This window comes from Delphinapterus leucas, chromosome 5 (genome assembly GCF_059928025.1).
Source record: "Delphinapterus leucas isolate spDelLeu-1000000601 "Yukka" chromosome 5, BTC_Dleu_Yukka2, whole genome shotgun sequence".
NCBI lineage: Eukaryota > Metazoa > Chordata > Mammalia > Artiodactyla > Monodontidae > Delphinapterus > Delphinapterus leucas.
Window position 1 is genome coordinate 21,965,722 of NC_143133.1, and position 14,462 is coordinate 21,980,183.

The 14,462-nt window shown below is 34.7% G+C and overlaps 1 protein-coding gene across 3 annotated transcripts in view; it reads right to left on the reverse strand.

The window, feature by feature from the left end:
- Positions 1-14,462, reverse strand: part of USP53 (ubiquitin specific peptidase 53) — a 64,426-nt gene that overhangs the window by 16,344 nt on the left and 33,620 nt on the right. For all 3 annotated transcript variants that reach the window (XM_089911289.1, XM_022596300.2, XM_089911290.1), the window contains 8 exons: positions 13,438-13,543; positions 12,695-12,841; positions 11,751-11,900; positions 7,258-7,420; positions 6,610-6,762; positions 5,122-5,268; positions 3,298-4,036; positions 2,138-2,214 (listed from right to left, as the gene is read on the reverse strand). In XM_089911289.1, the coding sequence (XP_089767415.1) occupies positions 2,138-2,214; positions 3,298-4,036; positions 5,122-5,268; positions 6,610-6,762; positions 7,258-7,420; positions 11,751-11,900; positions 12,695-12,841; positions 13,438-13,543 (1,682 nt within the window). The remainder of the gene's footprint in view (positions 1-2,137; positions 2,215-3,297; positions 4,037-5,121; positions 5,269-6,609; positions 6,763-7,257; positions 7,421-11,750; positions 11,901-12,694; positions 12,842-13,437; positions 13,544-14,462) is intronic.

The following is a 14,462-nucleotide window of genomic DNA, read 5'->3' on the forward strand; positions in this document are numbered from 1 at the left end:
GTAATGCAATTTATGTAGTTAAATAAAACGTGGGGTACATAAAACCATAACAAGATACCACTTCACACCCATTAGGATGGCAATTCTCCAAAAAAAACCCCAGAAAATAACAAGTATTGGTGAGGATATGAAGAACTTGGAACCTCTGCATTGCTGGTGGGAATGTAAAATAGTGCAGCTGCTGTGGAAAACAGAATGGTGGTTCCTCAAAAAACTAAACAGAGAATTGCCACAGGATCCAGCAATTGTGCTTCTGGGTATATACTCAAAAGAACTGAAAGCAGGGATTTCAGATATTTGTACACTAATATACATAGGGGCATTATATACAATAGCCAAAAGGTAGAAACAACCCAAATGTCCATCAACAGATGAATGGATAAACAAAATGTGTTACATCATATAATGCAATATTATTCAGCCTTAAAAGGAATGAAATTCTGATACATGGATGAACTCTGAAGACGCTGTGCTAAGCGAAATAAGCCAGTCACAAAAAGACAAACCCTGCATGAGTCCACTTATATGAGGTACCCAGAGTAGTCAAATTCAAAGAGACAGAAAGTAGAATGGAGGTTGCAGGGGCCAGGGGAGGGGGGAACGGGGAGTTGTTTAATGGGTACAGTTTCAATTTGAGAAGATGAAAGAATTATGGAGATAGATGGTAGTGATGGTGGCAAAACAATGCACATGTACTTAATATCAGACAATGGTAACTATGGTTAGAATGACAAATTCTGTGGCGTATATTTTACCACAATAAAAAAAATTAGTTTTAATTGGCTACATACATACTATTTCATATTAAGTGGGGAAACCCAGAACAAAGCTATTATAGCAATGCACTCCTAACCATCGAAATTTCTATGACCTTGTGTTTTTATTAATATCAGGAAGCAAGCATCATTTTATAAAAAGCACTGAACTTGCAGTTATTGTTCAGTTTTTACTGACTTCTGCTGTTGATTTCTGGCCAGCCTTTTACTGTTTCCTGTAATACTTGGTTACCAGACTTTTATCAGATTTTTTAAACAGGCGAGACATTTTATATGTGAAAGGAAGGTTATTTCCTTAATATAAGTGTTTCCTTCTGATATTATGCCATTTGATGAAAACAAAATAATTAAACATTTAATCATATTCAATATCTGCAACCTGAAAAATAATCTCCACAAAAGCCTTAAGGATGATAAAGACTAAAAACAAACTTTAAAATGTGTTCTTCATGGCTATTTTTTATCGTGAAAAATTATAGCCCTTCTAATCCTCTGAATTCTAAAATTTGAAGACAATGACTTTGATTCCAACCTCAATAATCCCCTTGCTCATCATTTTCCTTGATCCCTGTTCCCCAGATCCTTTAGGTATAACCTCTCAGTAACAATGCCGAATTCTGTATACAAACATCTAATTTTCTTTGCTTCTGGGCCTCTGTGTGTTGCTAACAAATCACCTATAATAATGTCACACCATTACATATTTACTGTTTCCAAAGTGAACTTTTCTAGCAGGCTGTTTATCAATTTTTCTATCTGTCCTTAACGCCTGTGGTAGACATTAGGACTGTTCATACATATTGCAGTGCACCAGCAAATTACCCTTTTCCACCCTCTTTGAAATTAGGCCTGGCTGTTAAGACTTGCCTTGGCCAGTCAGATGTGAGTGGAAGCACATTTATCACTTCTGGGTTGAAAGTTTTAAGAGCTTACATGTGATTCACTATGTTGTGTCCCCTTCAATCTCCTCTCCCCCCGGTACTGCAATGATCAGAGAAGTACTGGTAGAGTCCCATTAGCCTCAGGCCCTGAGTGATTACTAGGAAGAGACTTCATGCTGACATTCACAGGACACGTGCTGTGAGCAAGAAACAGTCTTGTACTAAGACACGGAGATTTTCAAGTTGTTACCACTGCACAGCCCAGAACCTAGCCTAGCCTGACTGACACACTTTCCCTTTTTCCTATTCCCTGAAGTAGCTATTCCCATCTTTTAAGACTTCAAGCATAAACTCTCCTAGTTTCCATCCTCATTACTCATAAACTTATCAGTAACAGGACTGTCCTTAGCTTCTTTACTCGTAATACCATGATTTATTCTTTACTGCTACTATGATAATATATTTAAATAAAATTTTTACCTTCCAAGTAGTTTTTGCTCTGTTGGGAGGTATAGTTCATACGATCTATGTTTAGATTGCTTGTCTTAATCTGGTTGCTAGAGAATAGAATAAAACACACACCAAACACATCAGCTATAATGGATTATTATTTAGTTTACCCCAAGAAAAAGAAAGGAAATAACATTTGCTAAACAATTATTATATACCATGTGCTGTTCTAGGGGATTAATGTACATTATTAATTTACATCTCACAACTTAAAATACTTAAAAGGAGTTATTATCCTCATTTTTCAATAGGAGATTAAGGCTGTGAAAGTCAAGTTAATTTGCCCAATAATTAAAATCCAAGCCTATCTGATTACGAAGTTCTGATCTTTCTAATACCCTAGGCTACCCCTTTCGAAGAAGCATTATGAAATTACCCTGCAAAGTAAAAAAACTTCCCAAGTCTTTATTACAGTGATTATTTCGGTAAAACATGAGCGGTCACTTTTTGCAAATCTGGCTTTTCAATAATGAATGTAATAAAACACCAGCTAACATCAAATTAAGATGCTTTAGATTGATTAAGAGCAGAAATAGTGGCTAAATTGACCTAAGTGGTGGACATGTTTTAGAGGTTACACAAAGAACTGCAAATAGACTGCTAACAGTAATATAATAGATGATTTCAGAATTAATTAAGAATTAATTGAACACAAACTTAGTTATTTGGCTGTATTCTTTAATACTTGCTAAAGGAAAAATATCTCTTTCATGGAACTGGGTTGTGACAGAAGAAAATAACCCCAGTTCTGAGTTACAGATGTTAGAAATGGGATAATGAACATTAACTAGGTTGAAGAATTAAACAATTAGCTTAATGACTGAGATACACCAATTTAAATCTATGGTTTAAAACCTGTAGTACATATACATCAATAGTTTTTAGTGGCAACAATGATAATGTATTTTACTTTCTAAATTTCCCCAAAATAAACAGTTGTTATTTTTGGAATCAAGAAATAACTATTAAAAATAGAAACTTGATATATCAAATAACCTGCACTATCCCAGGATACTCTGAGCTCAAGCTCTTTCCTTTTCATTTAACTGACCCCAACCTTTGAAAGTTACTTCAAATAACTAAAAACAGAGAATGGTGGGGGGAAATCATTCACATAACTTGTGTATTACCTGAAGGATGCGGTTTCTTTAACACCACTGATATCCATCACTGTACCATTTCCATCGATAACAGGTGACTCCAAATTAGCAGAGCCATTACTGATATGATCACTGCTTTCATATCCAGACTCTGTCCTTTGCATCTGCCAATTGTCACCATGAACTTTAGTTTCTTTGAGGGCTTTATTTTTCTCTGCTCCTTTTCCATTAAATTCAAGGGAACTCCTGCTTCCTGTTTCCTGCTTCATTTCATCTTCATATATAGTCATTAAACATTTTTGCTTTGGATTCTCTTTTGGACAACTGTTAAAACTCCGATCTTTGCTACATTTAGATTTGTTACTAATATTTGATTTATGTCTTGGACTATGCTGCCTTTTTTCACTTTCATTAAAAATACTATCGACATTTAACGTTTCTCTCATAGGTTTCCAACCTCGATTTCGGCTTTTAGTGCTGCCATTACAGCTGCTTCCTTTATCCCTGGAATCTTGGCTACTGTCTGTATCATATCCAGTACCACTGTCACTCTTAAATTTGCCAGTTATTTTCTCTCCTGAAGCAAGAATCTGGGATTTACTTGAACTTAATGTTTGTGCAGAAGCTCGACTCTGATGGGCAATTCGGTCATGCTTACACGGTCCTTTTCCTTGACTATGAAATAGATGTGGATTCCCATATTGTCTAAAGCCATTTGGGGCAGGAGGTGATCCAGACTTGAAATGTGGAAGGTCTTCATTAACCAAATCTTTAAAAATAAATAAAAATACAAATGAGCTACTCTTCAGAGCCACTTTTTAGTCACAAGCCAAATACCTTGTTTGAGAAGAAATGTTAAACAGTAATAAGTAAATCACAACATAAATGGTTATATAATGATTTTAAAAAATGATCTCTAAAGTAGATCATAAGATAATTACAGCAATTTTAAAAAACTATTCTATCTCATTCATAATTAATAAAAACCATAAAAATAAAAATATTTCCCACCTATTATATTGGTAAAGATTTAAAATTTATTAAACCAATTGCTGCTGGAAACAGACATCTAATCACTGTTGGTGGGAGTGCAGACTGTCAAGTATTTTCGGAGGACAACTGAGCCACACCTACCAAAGTTGAAAATAAATAAACATACCCTAAACCCAGCAATTATTCTGAAAGAATTTTATGCTAATGGCTGTATGCAAAAAGTACCTGTGAAAGGATTTCACTGCAGCAAGAATCTTTTTTTTTTTTTTTTAAACATCTTTATTGGGGTATAATTGCTTTACAATGGTGTGTTAGTTTCTGCTTTATAACAAAGTGAATCAGTTATACATATACATATGTTCCCATATGTCTTCCCTCTGCAGCAAGAATCTTAAATCAAGTTCTAAAGTCTAGCAATATCAGTTAAATTATACTATGTTCATAAAGAAAAGAGCATAAAACCATAAAAAGTAAGACGTGCTCATAATGAACTGGAAACTATTAACAGTGGAACAGAGTGAAGGTCAAGGGTTGCAGGAAAAGAAGTTCTTTTCACTTAACTTTATAACCTTCCTTATTATTTGAATGTACCATACGGGTGAATTGAATTTATAGTTAAAGGTAAAGTTGAAACATAAAAAACACAAGTATTCCAGGCTAGAATTGAATAAGAACTAGGAAAACTTTACATTTATAGGTTTAATAGGTATATTAAAGAAATCATACTAAGATACATAATATCTAAATAAATATATATAATATATAAAAATTATATTAAATTGTATTAAATTATAAAACTTAGCTTTAAAATAAGATTTTAGCTGCCCCTTTTCCAATGAATGCTGTAAGTTCTTAAGTTACCTCTATGTCTGCCCAAATCTTTTCTTTGTCCCCTTTCCAAATCTTTCCTTTGTGAGGAAAGTAAGTTTTTCTGTTCAATGGCTTTTAGAGCACATTCTCTGGAAATGTCTTTTATTTTTTCCCTTTGATCATTGTGACTTGACTTAACTGTAAAAGAAACCATTCTTTAATAATGATACAGATCATTTTTCAAATTGCTCAATAAAAGTACAAATTGAACTATATTAAAATTTAAGATGCTATATATTAACAAAATACAGATTAAACTATACAACGAAATCATTTTTATGCTTAACTAAAAACTCAATGTGATTTATGCTGACACTAGGGATGCAAGCTGTGTTTTAAAACTTCATGTATAGCTCTACAGCGAATGTAAAGGAAAACAAGAGAACTTTTCTTGAAATAATGAGAGCTAAAGGTAACTGAGTGGTTAGTATGTGTCAGGCGCTATTCTAAGTGTCTAAACTCATTTATCAATACTTCTCTGAGGTGGGTACAATTACTATCTTCATTTTGGATTCGGAAACAGAGGCATAGAGAAGTTAAGAACTCGCCCAAGTTCACATAGCTTGTACGTGTAGAACCAGGATTATTAACACAAATTGCCTGGCTCCAATGTTTGTGTTCTTAAACACATACAGTTTCTAGTAAAAGTAGGTATCTTTGAAAAATAGATAATGGCTTAATATAAGAGTATCAATAATACATAAAATGGAAAAAGTTCCATTAAGAACTTTTAAAAGCATTTATCGTAAATGGTAATTGTTAATTCTGAATCTTATCACCCTTGATTAAATGGGTTACTTTTAGGGTTAGACATTATTTCATTAATATATTTAAAAGTTCCTTACAAAATCATCCTCAACATCCACCCACTTAGAGTTCTGCATATTTCTAAACCATAACTGACATCATGCTATGATTGTTTCATGTTGGACCCTAATCACAGATCTTGGATTGTGAAAATTAAAGTTGTGGAATGATAATAACAAGAGACAGTTGAATAAAAATGAGGTTAAAAATAAACTACAACTATAGTAACTTCAAACTATTGTTGCATTCACTAATACTACATTTAATTTTGGCATATGAGCCAAACTATTAACTAAATGTTTTTCCTCTACAAGTTAACAATTAACTCCTTGAAGGAAAGGCCATATCATAGCTTTCTCTGGTGACAGTCCAGGTTGCCTCCACTCTATTACGTACAGCCTTGAGTGCATGGAGAAACTCAAACACTAGTCACGTCAAACTGTTCAAATAAAACTATAGGTCTCGGAGAAATGCTTAAGTCAAAATACAAAATTTTGTTTCTGCTTTTTATTTTCTCTTCATGGCCAAGGAAAGCTAGTTAAGGACTCTCCTCTTGGTCCTTACCAAGAATTACAGATTCAGTAAGTGAAGAAAGAGGGAAGCTTAACTATGAAGAGAGGGGGAAGCTTAACTATTCAAGGACAATGTAAAAATGACAATTTAAATACATACCTGTTCCTCCACTGCCACTTGTTTGAATGTGGCTCCGATTAAATGATGAAATACTATCTGCTTGAAATTTTTGATTTTCTCTCTGTTTTGTCTGATCACCAAATCCATTTTCTTTTGAATTCTCCGACTTATGAATTGAGGACTTTTCACATCCTTAAAAAGACCAACAAAACTGTATAATCCCCTTCCTCCTCTCCACCAGCAGAAGAGATATTTGAATCATCTTTTCAGACATTTTTAATAATATAGAGAAAATTACTTAAAAACTTAGAGGACTGACATCTTTTAAGGACTTCTACATGCTTTGTAAGGCATTCAAAAATGGCCTCGCTGCTCTGGACTTTTCCAGTGTACTAACTCACTTTAAATCTCAATATTTACTGCTAGTAAGAGCTACCAGCCAAGTATCCCCTCCTGTGTTTGTGTGACCATAGTCGTGGGTGGCTGCTGAAGGTGCTTCTGAGGCCACAGAGGAGGAAAGGTTTCTTTATAAAGACTAACTCTAAGTATTAGAATTTTCCTGAACTCCACTTTACTGAAACTAAATTTTGAAATTATCCTCAACATTCATTTCATATTCAGTACATTAGTATTCCTAGTGTGATTGTGATAAAAGAAAAACACTAAAAAGAACTTTTAAACAATTACCTATATTTTCTGCAACAGATTTATGATGTGACCAGTGGATGACCTGCTTGAGCGCATCTTCAGTGGAAACTGCTGTGCCATCTGGGTTTGCGTAAAACAAAAGCAGTGGTTGGAAGTGGCATCGGATACACTTGGAGACCACATCTTTCCATCTAGTTCCAACCTTAAAAAATTACAAATGAATAGAAACAAAACAAAACCTTGTAATCAATGTGTTACATGAAAAGGCAGAGACTAAATTACTTTGTATATTAAAAAATTTTAAAGATACTCAGACACTAGCAGTTCAACTGTTCATCATACTATATGATTAATTTTATTTTATTTAGTAACTAGTCTAGATAAAAATCATATAAACATTATCATTAAAAAACTGATGGGCAAGATTGTACACTTTCTATATCAAGATCTAGATTATCAAAATTTTAAAGGCTTTGTTCATACATGTTGACTGACTTTTGACAAAGACTTCAAGCAATTTAATGGGGAAATATAAGAGTCTATTCAACAAATGGTGCTGGAACAACTGGATGGCCGTATGATGACTGGATGGCAGTCGCTGCTGCTTCTACTTTCAATGGATTCCAGAGACTGACCATCTACTATGTGACGTCAGGGCCAACACGGCAACTGATGCAGCAAATCCAGAACCACGACTTCCCACTCAGAGTAGAGGAGCAGGATGTTGGCACTCTGCCTGTGTCCTGTGCTTGGGAGAGTGGAATGAAACAGCATCCAGAAGCCTGTGCTTCAGCTCATATTAATGTGTAGATACCATTCTTGTAGCTGTTAACTGCGAGTTTAGCTTGATTTAAGGGTTTGGGGGGGACCATTTAACTTAATTTCTGCCAGTTTTGAGATGTCTATGTAAATAGGGTTGGCACAGATGCAACGATGTGTAAGACTAGGTGATGTGGTCACACTTAACCGTGTTCCTATGGAAACTATTTGAACATTTGTTTTACATGGATTTTTATTCACTTTTCAAACATGCTACTAAAGTGTGCCCCTCAACTGCTGAGCAAGCATTTGTAGCTTGTGCATTGGCAGAATGGGCCAGAAGCTTAGTGTTGTGACCTGTTTTAAAATAAATAAATAAAGTATCTTGAAATTTAAAAAAAAAAAGATATTATGCCTAGCAAAGGAAGCCAAACACAGAGAATGTCTATTGTAAGAGACCATTCACATAAACTGTAGAATGAGATCAATGATTTCCTGGGACCCAGGGTTGAGGACAGTAAAGGGACGTGACAGGATTTTCTGGAGTGATGAAAATGTTCTATACAATGATTGTGGAAGTTAAACAGGCATGTATACAGTTGTCAAAATCCAAACTATACACTTAGAATGGGTACATTTTAATGTTTGTAAATTATACCTCTATAAAGTTCATTTAAAAACAAAACAAAACCAATGAAACAAAAAACAAAGCATTCTAGAATATTCTCTTTTTATTAGAGAAGGGGTCTTTAAAAAAATTTGAGGAGTTTGTTCAAATTACACATTTTTACTTTTTTTTTTTCCGGTACACAGGCCTCTCACCGCTGCGGCCCCTCCCGCTGCGGAGCACAGGCTCCGGATGCGCAGGCCCAGCGGCCACGGCCCACGGGCCCAGCCCCTCCGCGGCACATGGGATCCTCCTGGACCGGGGCACAAACCCGCGTCCCCTGCATCGGCAGGCAGACTCCCAACCACTGCGCCACCAGGGAAGCCCCAAATTACACATTTTTAGCTGTTTACCCTCTTTACCTGGGATTCTGAGATACCTGAAGAACTAGAGTAGTTTGAAAACAAAAGAAACCTGAAACTCAGATAGTGACTACCCAGTTCTTCCTTCAAATTTTGACAATTTAAACTATGAGGATGCAAAATTGGAGTGCCAAAATGTTGCTGCATACTGACTCAAGATGGAACTTCTTAATAAACTGCCATATCAAAGTACTAAGTAATTCAAGCAAAGTGTGGACTTCAGAATATGAATTTCCAAATTTTTTCACTGGCTTTATCGAATTTAATAAAATAAAACCATCCAATTACACTGTACAAGTCAGTGAGTTCTGCTAAATGTCTACAATCATGTAATCCTCACTTCCAAAACTTTCCCTGTACCCCTTTGCAATGCCTGGCAACCAATGGTCTACTCTGTCACTTTGTTTTTTCCTTTTCTAGAATTTCACATAAGCGGAATCATATTATCTAGCTGTTTGTGTCTCACTTCTTTCATTCAGCGCAATGCTTTTGAGATTTTTCTACATTGTTGCATGTATCACTAGTTCATTCCTTTTTATTGCTGATTATTATATTCCATTGTATGGTTGTACAACTTCTTTATATTCACCTGATGATAGACATTTGAGTTGTTTCCAGTTTTGGTTACTATGAGTAAAACTGCTATGAATATTGAAGTACAAATTATATATGGATACATGCTTTCACAGGAGTGGAATTGCTAGGTTGTATGATAAATATATGTTTAAATTTATAAGAAACTGATAAACTGTTTTCTAAAGTGATTGTTCAGTTTTGCGTTTCCATCAGCCTCACAAGAGTCCTTGTCAGCTCTTGGTATGGTCAGTCTTTTTAATTTTAGGCATTCTAATAGGTGAGTAATGCAATCTCATTGTGAATCAAATTTGTACTTCCTTTGTGCCTAATGATGTACTGAATATCATTTCAAGGGCCATTCATGTATCTTCTTTGGTGAACTGTCCAAATCTTTTGCCCACTTTTTAATTGATTTGTCTTTTTATTGTTGAGTTTAAGAGTTCTTGGGCTTCCCTGGTGGTGCAGTGGTTGGGAATCCACCTGCCAACGCAGAGGACACGGGTTCGAGCCCAGGTCCGGGAAGATCCCACATGCCGTGGAGCAACTAAGCCCATGCGCCACAAATACTGAGCCTGCGCTTTAGAGCCCGTGAGCCACAACTACTGAGCCCACGTGCCACAACTAATGAATCCCGTGTGCCTAGAGCCCATGCTCTGCAACAAGAGAAGCCACCGCAATGAGAAACCTGCGCACCGCAACGAGGAGTGGCCCCTACTCGCCGCAACTAGAGAAAGCCCGCGCACGGTAACGAAGACCCAACACAGCCAAAAATAACTAAATTAAATACATAAACTTAAAAAAAGAGTTCTTTATATATTCTGAATATAGCCTTTATTAGATATATGCTTGACAAATATTTTCTCCCAGTCTATGGTTTGTCTTTTCATTCTCCTAACAGTACCTTACTGAAGAGCAAAAGTTTTGACAAAGTCCAATTTATCAGCTAGTTTTATGGTCCATGTTTACTGACTGTTATCTAATAAATCTCTCTATAGCCAAACAGCAGTTTTAACCTTCTTATCTGATATGTCTACTTCTGTCACTTTTGGTCTTTTTTTTTCCTAAGGCAATTTAATATCAGATCTGGCCTGGAACTGACCTCCGAGATCAGTTATTAGTATGAACCCTCGTTTTTGAGGTGCTGATGAAGTTTCTGAGAGAAAAGAAGGTGTGCTCCATTTCCCTACTCTGCCTGCTCACCCCATTTCATGTGATTTGAAGAAATGAAATGGCAGAGAAGGTCTGTTGTTACTGATATTCCTTCAGGGCATGGGTCATGTCTTCCTACTTTTTTGTATATTTGGTCATTTTTTAGTGAATGCTACTTTGAAATGGCATATTGAAATTTCACTGAATTTTACATTTTTGGCTATTGAACTATTTTGTTTTCCTTTTAAATTGTTGACATGTAGTTATGTGTTATGTCATATGGTATCATCTTGGTCCTTTGAAGGCATCATTTTAAGCTTTTTATGTCAGGTCCAGAGCAATCTTCAGTCTAGGAATAATTTAGCCCCACCACTAAGGTGATATTTTTCTGAGGATTCAACTTGATGTCCTGTGTACCCACTCTTGCTAGTACGGATGCAAACTATTCTAGCCCCATATGAGTTTAGGGAATTGTTTTCCAGTGGTCCCTTCTGCCACCTTGTGCTCATTTACCCTACACATGGTGGATCACTATTCAGCCAAAGATTAAAGGGGATCCCTCTGCCAATCTCCAGGACTTTCCCTCTGTGCAGCTTTCTTTCTGGTAATCTGTCCAGCAAATTTTAGCCATCTTGGCCTCCTTGAACTCTAATTTCGGTTTCCTCAACTCAGTGAGACTACTAGGCTTTGTTTGGGTTCTCCCTCGCTGCACTGCAATCCAGAAACTACCTCTAGGCAGTAGGCAGGGATCATTGTAGGGTTCATCTTGTTGGTTTCCCTTTTTTCTGTTTAACTGCCTGTCGTCCGGTGTCTAAAGTAGTTGCTTCATCTATTTGGTTTTCTGATTTTTAATACTGGAGGGCTTTAAATGATGCTATTATAATTAAATTCACTTATTTCTATTTTATATAAATACTTACATATAATAATTATTTTATATAATTATTTCATTATTATATCATTTATTCCTAAAAAGTAAAAATCACAATAAATATTCCAGTTAGTAAAGCGTCACTTACCTCTTTCACATTTGCATCATCAAAAAATACCCACTTGGAACTCTTGGTATGAAAAGCAAAGGCACAATAATGTCGGCTAGTGTAGCAAATCATGCCAACAAGGTGAAGTTCACTATTTTTGGCATTTTCATCAGTAACCCTATAAAAAAGCTGTTTAAAAATAATGTATATTTAATACTGTATCTTTTTTAAAATGAGGAACAATTATTTGATGAGTCATGCATTTGATTCTCTATGAAAAATATTTCTCATGCATACTGCCCCAAACTGATATTATATTAGTACTAAAGACACCACATTGCCCTGTTAACAGAATTACTACTTTCAATTAGTCCACAAGAAACATTAAGTCCAATAAAATGTATTTACTACAACTTAGTTTAGTAGCACAGTATCTCTAACACAGAATTGACACTTTACATACATAAACTCAAAATGTGAGGTAAATTACACATTTCCTGATAATTCATGATTGAATCACATATTTTAACATACATTAAACATACTACCTCAAGATAACTATTTAAAAGTTTAATTGTAATATAAACCAATTCAAAATATATTAAGATGGTAAAAAGCATATTAAGAGATAAGAGCTGTAGATGAATTTTAAATCTTAAATTTTTCTAGCTTAATATTTATATTTATAATCATTATCAAACACACACATACACACACGCATACAGTATCACATCATCATGACTCTATATGATACAGGGATAGAGCACATGATGGTTTAGTTTGTAACTGAAAGACATTCCTAGTCTAAGCAAGAAAGGCATTCCAGTTAGCCTGATTTGATTAACTTTATCAGAGTTACATCTGCAAATTATTTCCTTTAGAAAGAAAATTTAGTTCTGAAAAACAAAGTGCCTTATAATATATGAAGATGTTTTAGAGGAATTTAAAAATAAAAAGGAAGAGAATGAAAAGAGTTGATATACCCCGGGAAGATAAAGATGTGTCGCGAGATTCCGAACAACATCCTCGGTCAAGTCAGAATGCTCAGAGTCCCAGACTAAACCAATTGTAACAATCTCTGGGCAATTCATTAAAACACGCCGAATTTTTATTTTTTGGCCACAGTTACTCTAAAGAAAAACACAAAAGACAACTTTTGAAATTATCAAAACAGATATACCACAGGTAATGGCTTATACAGTTTGTATTATGCAACAACATTCTTAACATGTATCAGAAATTTATTTCTTCAGCATATTAAAATAGACTTCTAGCAAAGTATTTGTCTTAATTATTGATTAAACATAAAGTTTATTTTAAATCAAAGTACTTTTCTTTGGTATTTTTGTAAATCTGTTAAAACAAGAATTCAGCCTAAAAAAATAGCAGATATAAAGCCCTTGAAGCCATTAATAATGTTACATGAGGGAAGAATAATACCATCTGTAATGTTTATTTAAAGAAAAACAAAAAAGAAATTCTCTTTAGTCAAATGATAGACTTCAGAACTTAATCAACATATGCTACCTTAAATCCTTCACAGTGTTACAAGTTTTTAAAGAAATAAGAGCTCATATGGTATAAAGAGTTACCTAAGAAAACACTGAAAAAATAAATTCTTCAAATTAATTCCAGATATAATTAATATTCGCATGGTAATTTCTGAATGTCTGTTTTCAAATTTACAAATACAGAAGCACACTAATGTTCTCCAAATTCTACTTACAGGACATTTCCTATAGTCATCAGTTGTATTTGCTGCTTGCAGCAATTCTGCAAACATTTCAGGCTTAGAGCGTTCATGTCTTTCCATCATTCTTTCAACTTCATTGCTACAAAAGAAAGAAGCAGTCCCAAATCTGGCCTATGAACTTAAAAAATATCCAGTAAATTTGCATCAAAAATACTAAGTTATCAATATAGGTATGATCATTTTTTCTGTCTTAAAACACAATTTTGTTTGAAAAATTAACCATGAAGTAAATTTCCATGAAATGAAAAATTATGATATTTGGCAGGTTATGATGAAAAAAGGTCAAGAACAGAATAAAATAACATGAAATCATACCATTGTTTGGAATTAGATGAATGAGGAAAGATGTTCCATCTGAAGGTAATTCTAAGTTAACAGTTTCTTTTACGTTATTACTTAACAAACAGGGACTTGAGTTTAAACTTTTGCCTAACAAGAACAAGAAACTTTAGGAAAGGCTCCCTCTCTGGCCTAAAGTTCCCATAAACAAAGTTATTTTCAGCTAAGAGAAGGGCCTTTTGCTGATTAATGCAGAAGTCACAACCAAAGCTACTTAAATGAGGCTTGTGCCTTTTGTTCCTATTATGACTACTAACCATTTCATTAGAGTCTAGGCAGGGTATCAGTGCCATTTTGTATCCAACTTCTTCTAGAGTCAAATTTTTACATATCAAGGTATTAAGTATCTTTAAACAACTATTTAAACATTTCCAAAAAGATATATAATGTAAGCTCAATACGCCTACTAGTTTCCATTCGTGGTGCTCTGGTTTTACTTAATAGTAATTTTAACTGTCCTAGAGCTGGATATATTTTACAGTTCAATGGTAAGTAATATACAATATTCAATAACAACTAAAAGTACAAATTCTTCTAAAGCACTTCACAAGTAGACTAGAAAGCACTAAATCTGACAGTCTCATTCAAAATGCACATAATGGTTTTTTACAAAATTGACAGCATCAGAGTAGTGGTTAACCAGATACATTTTGAATTTG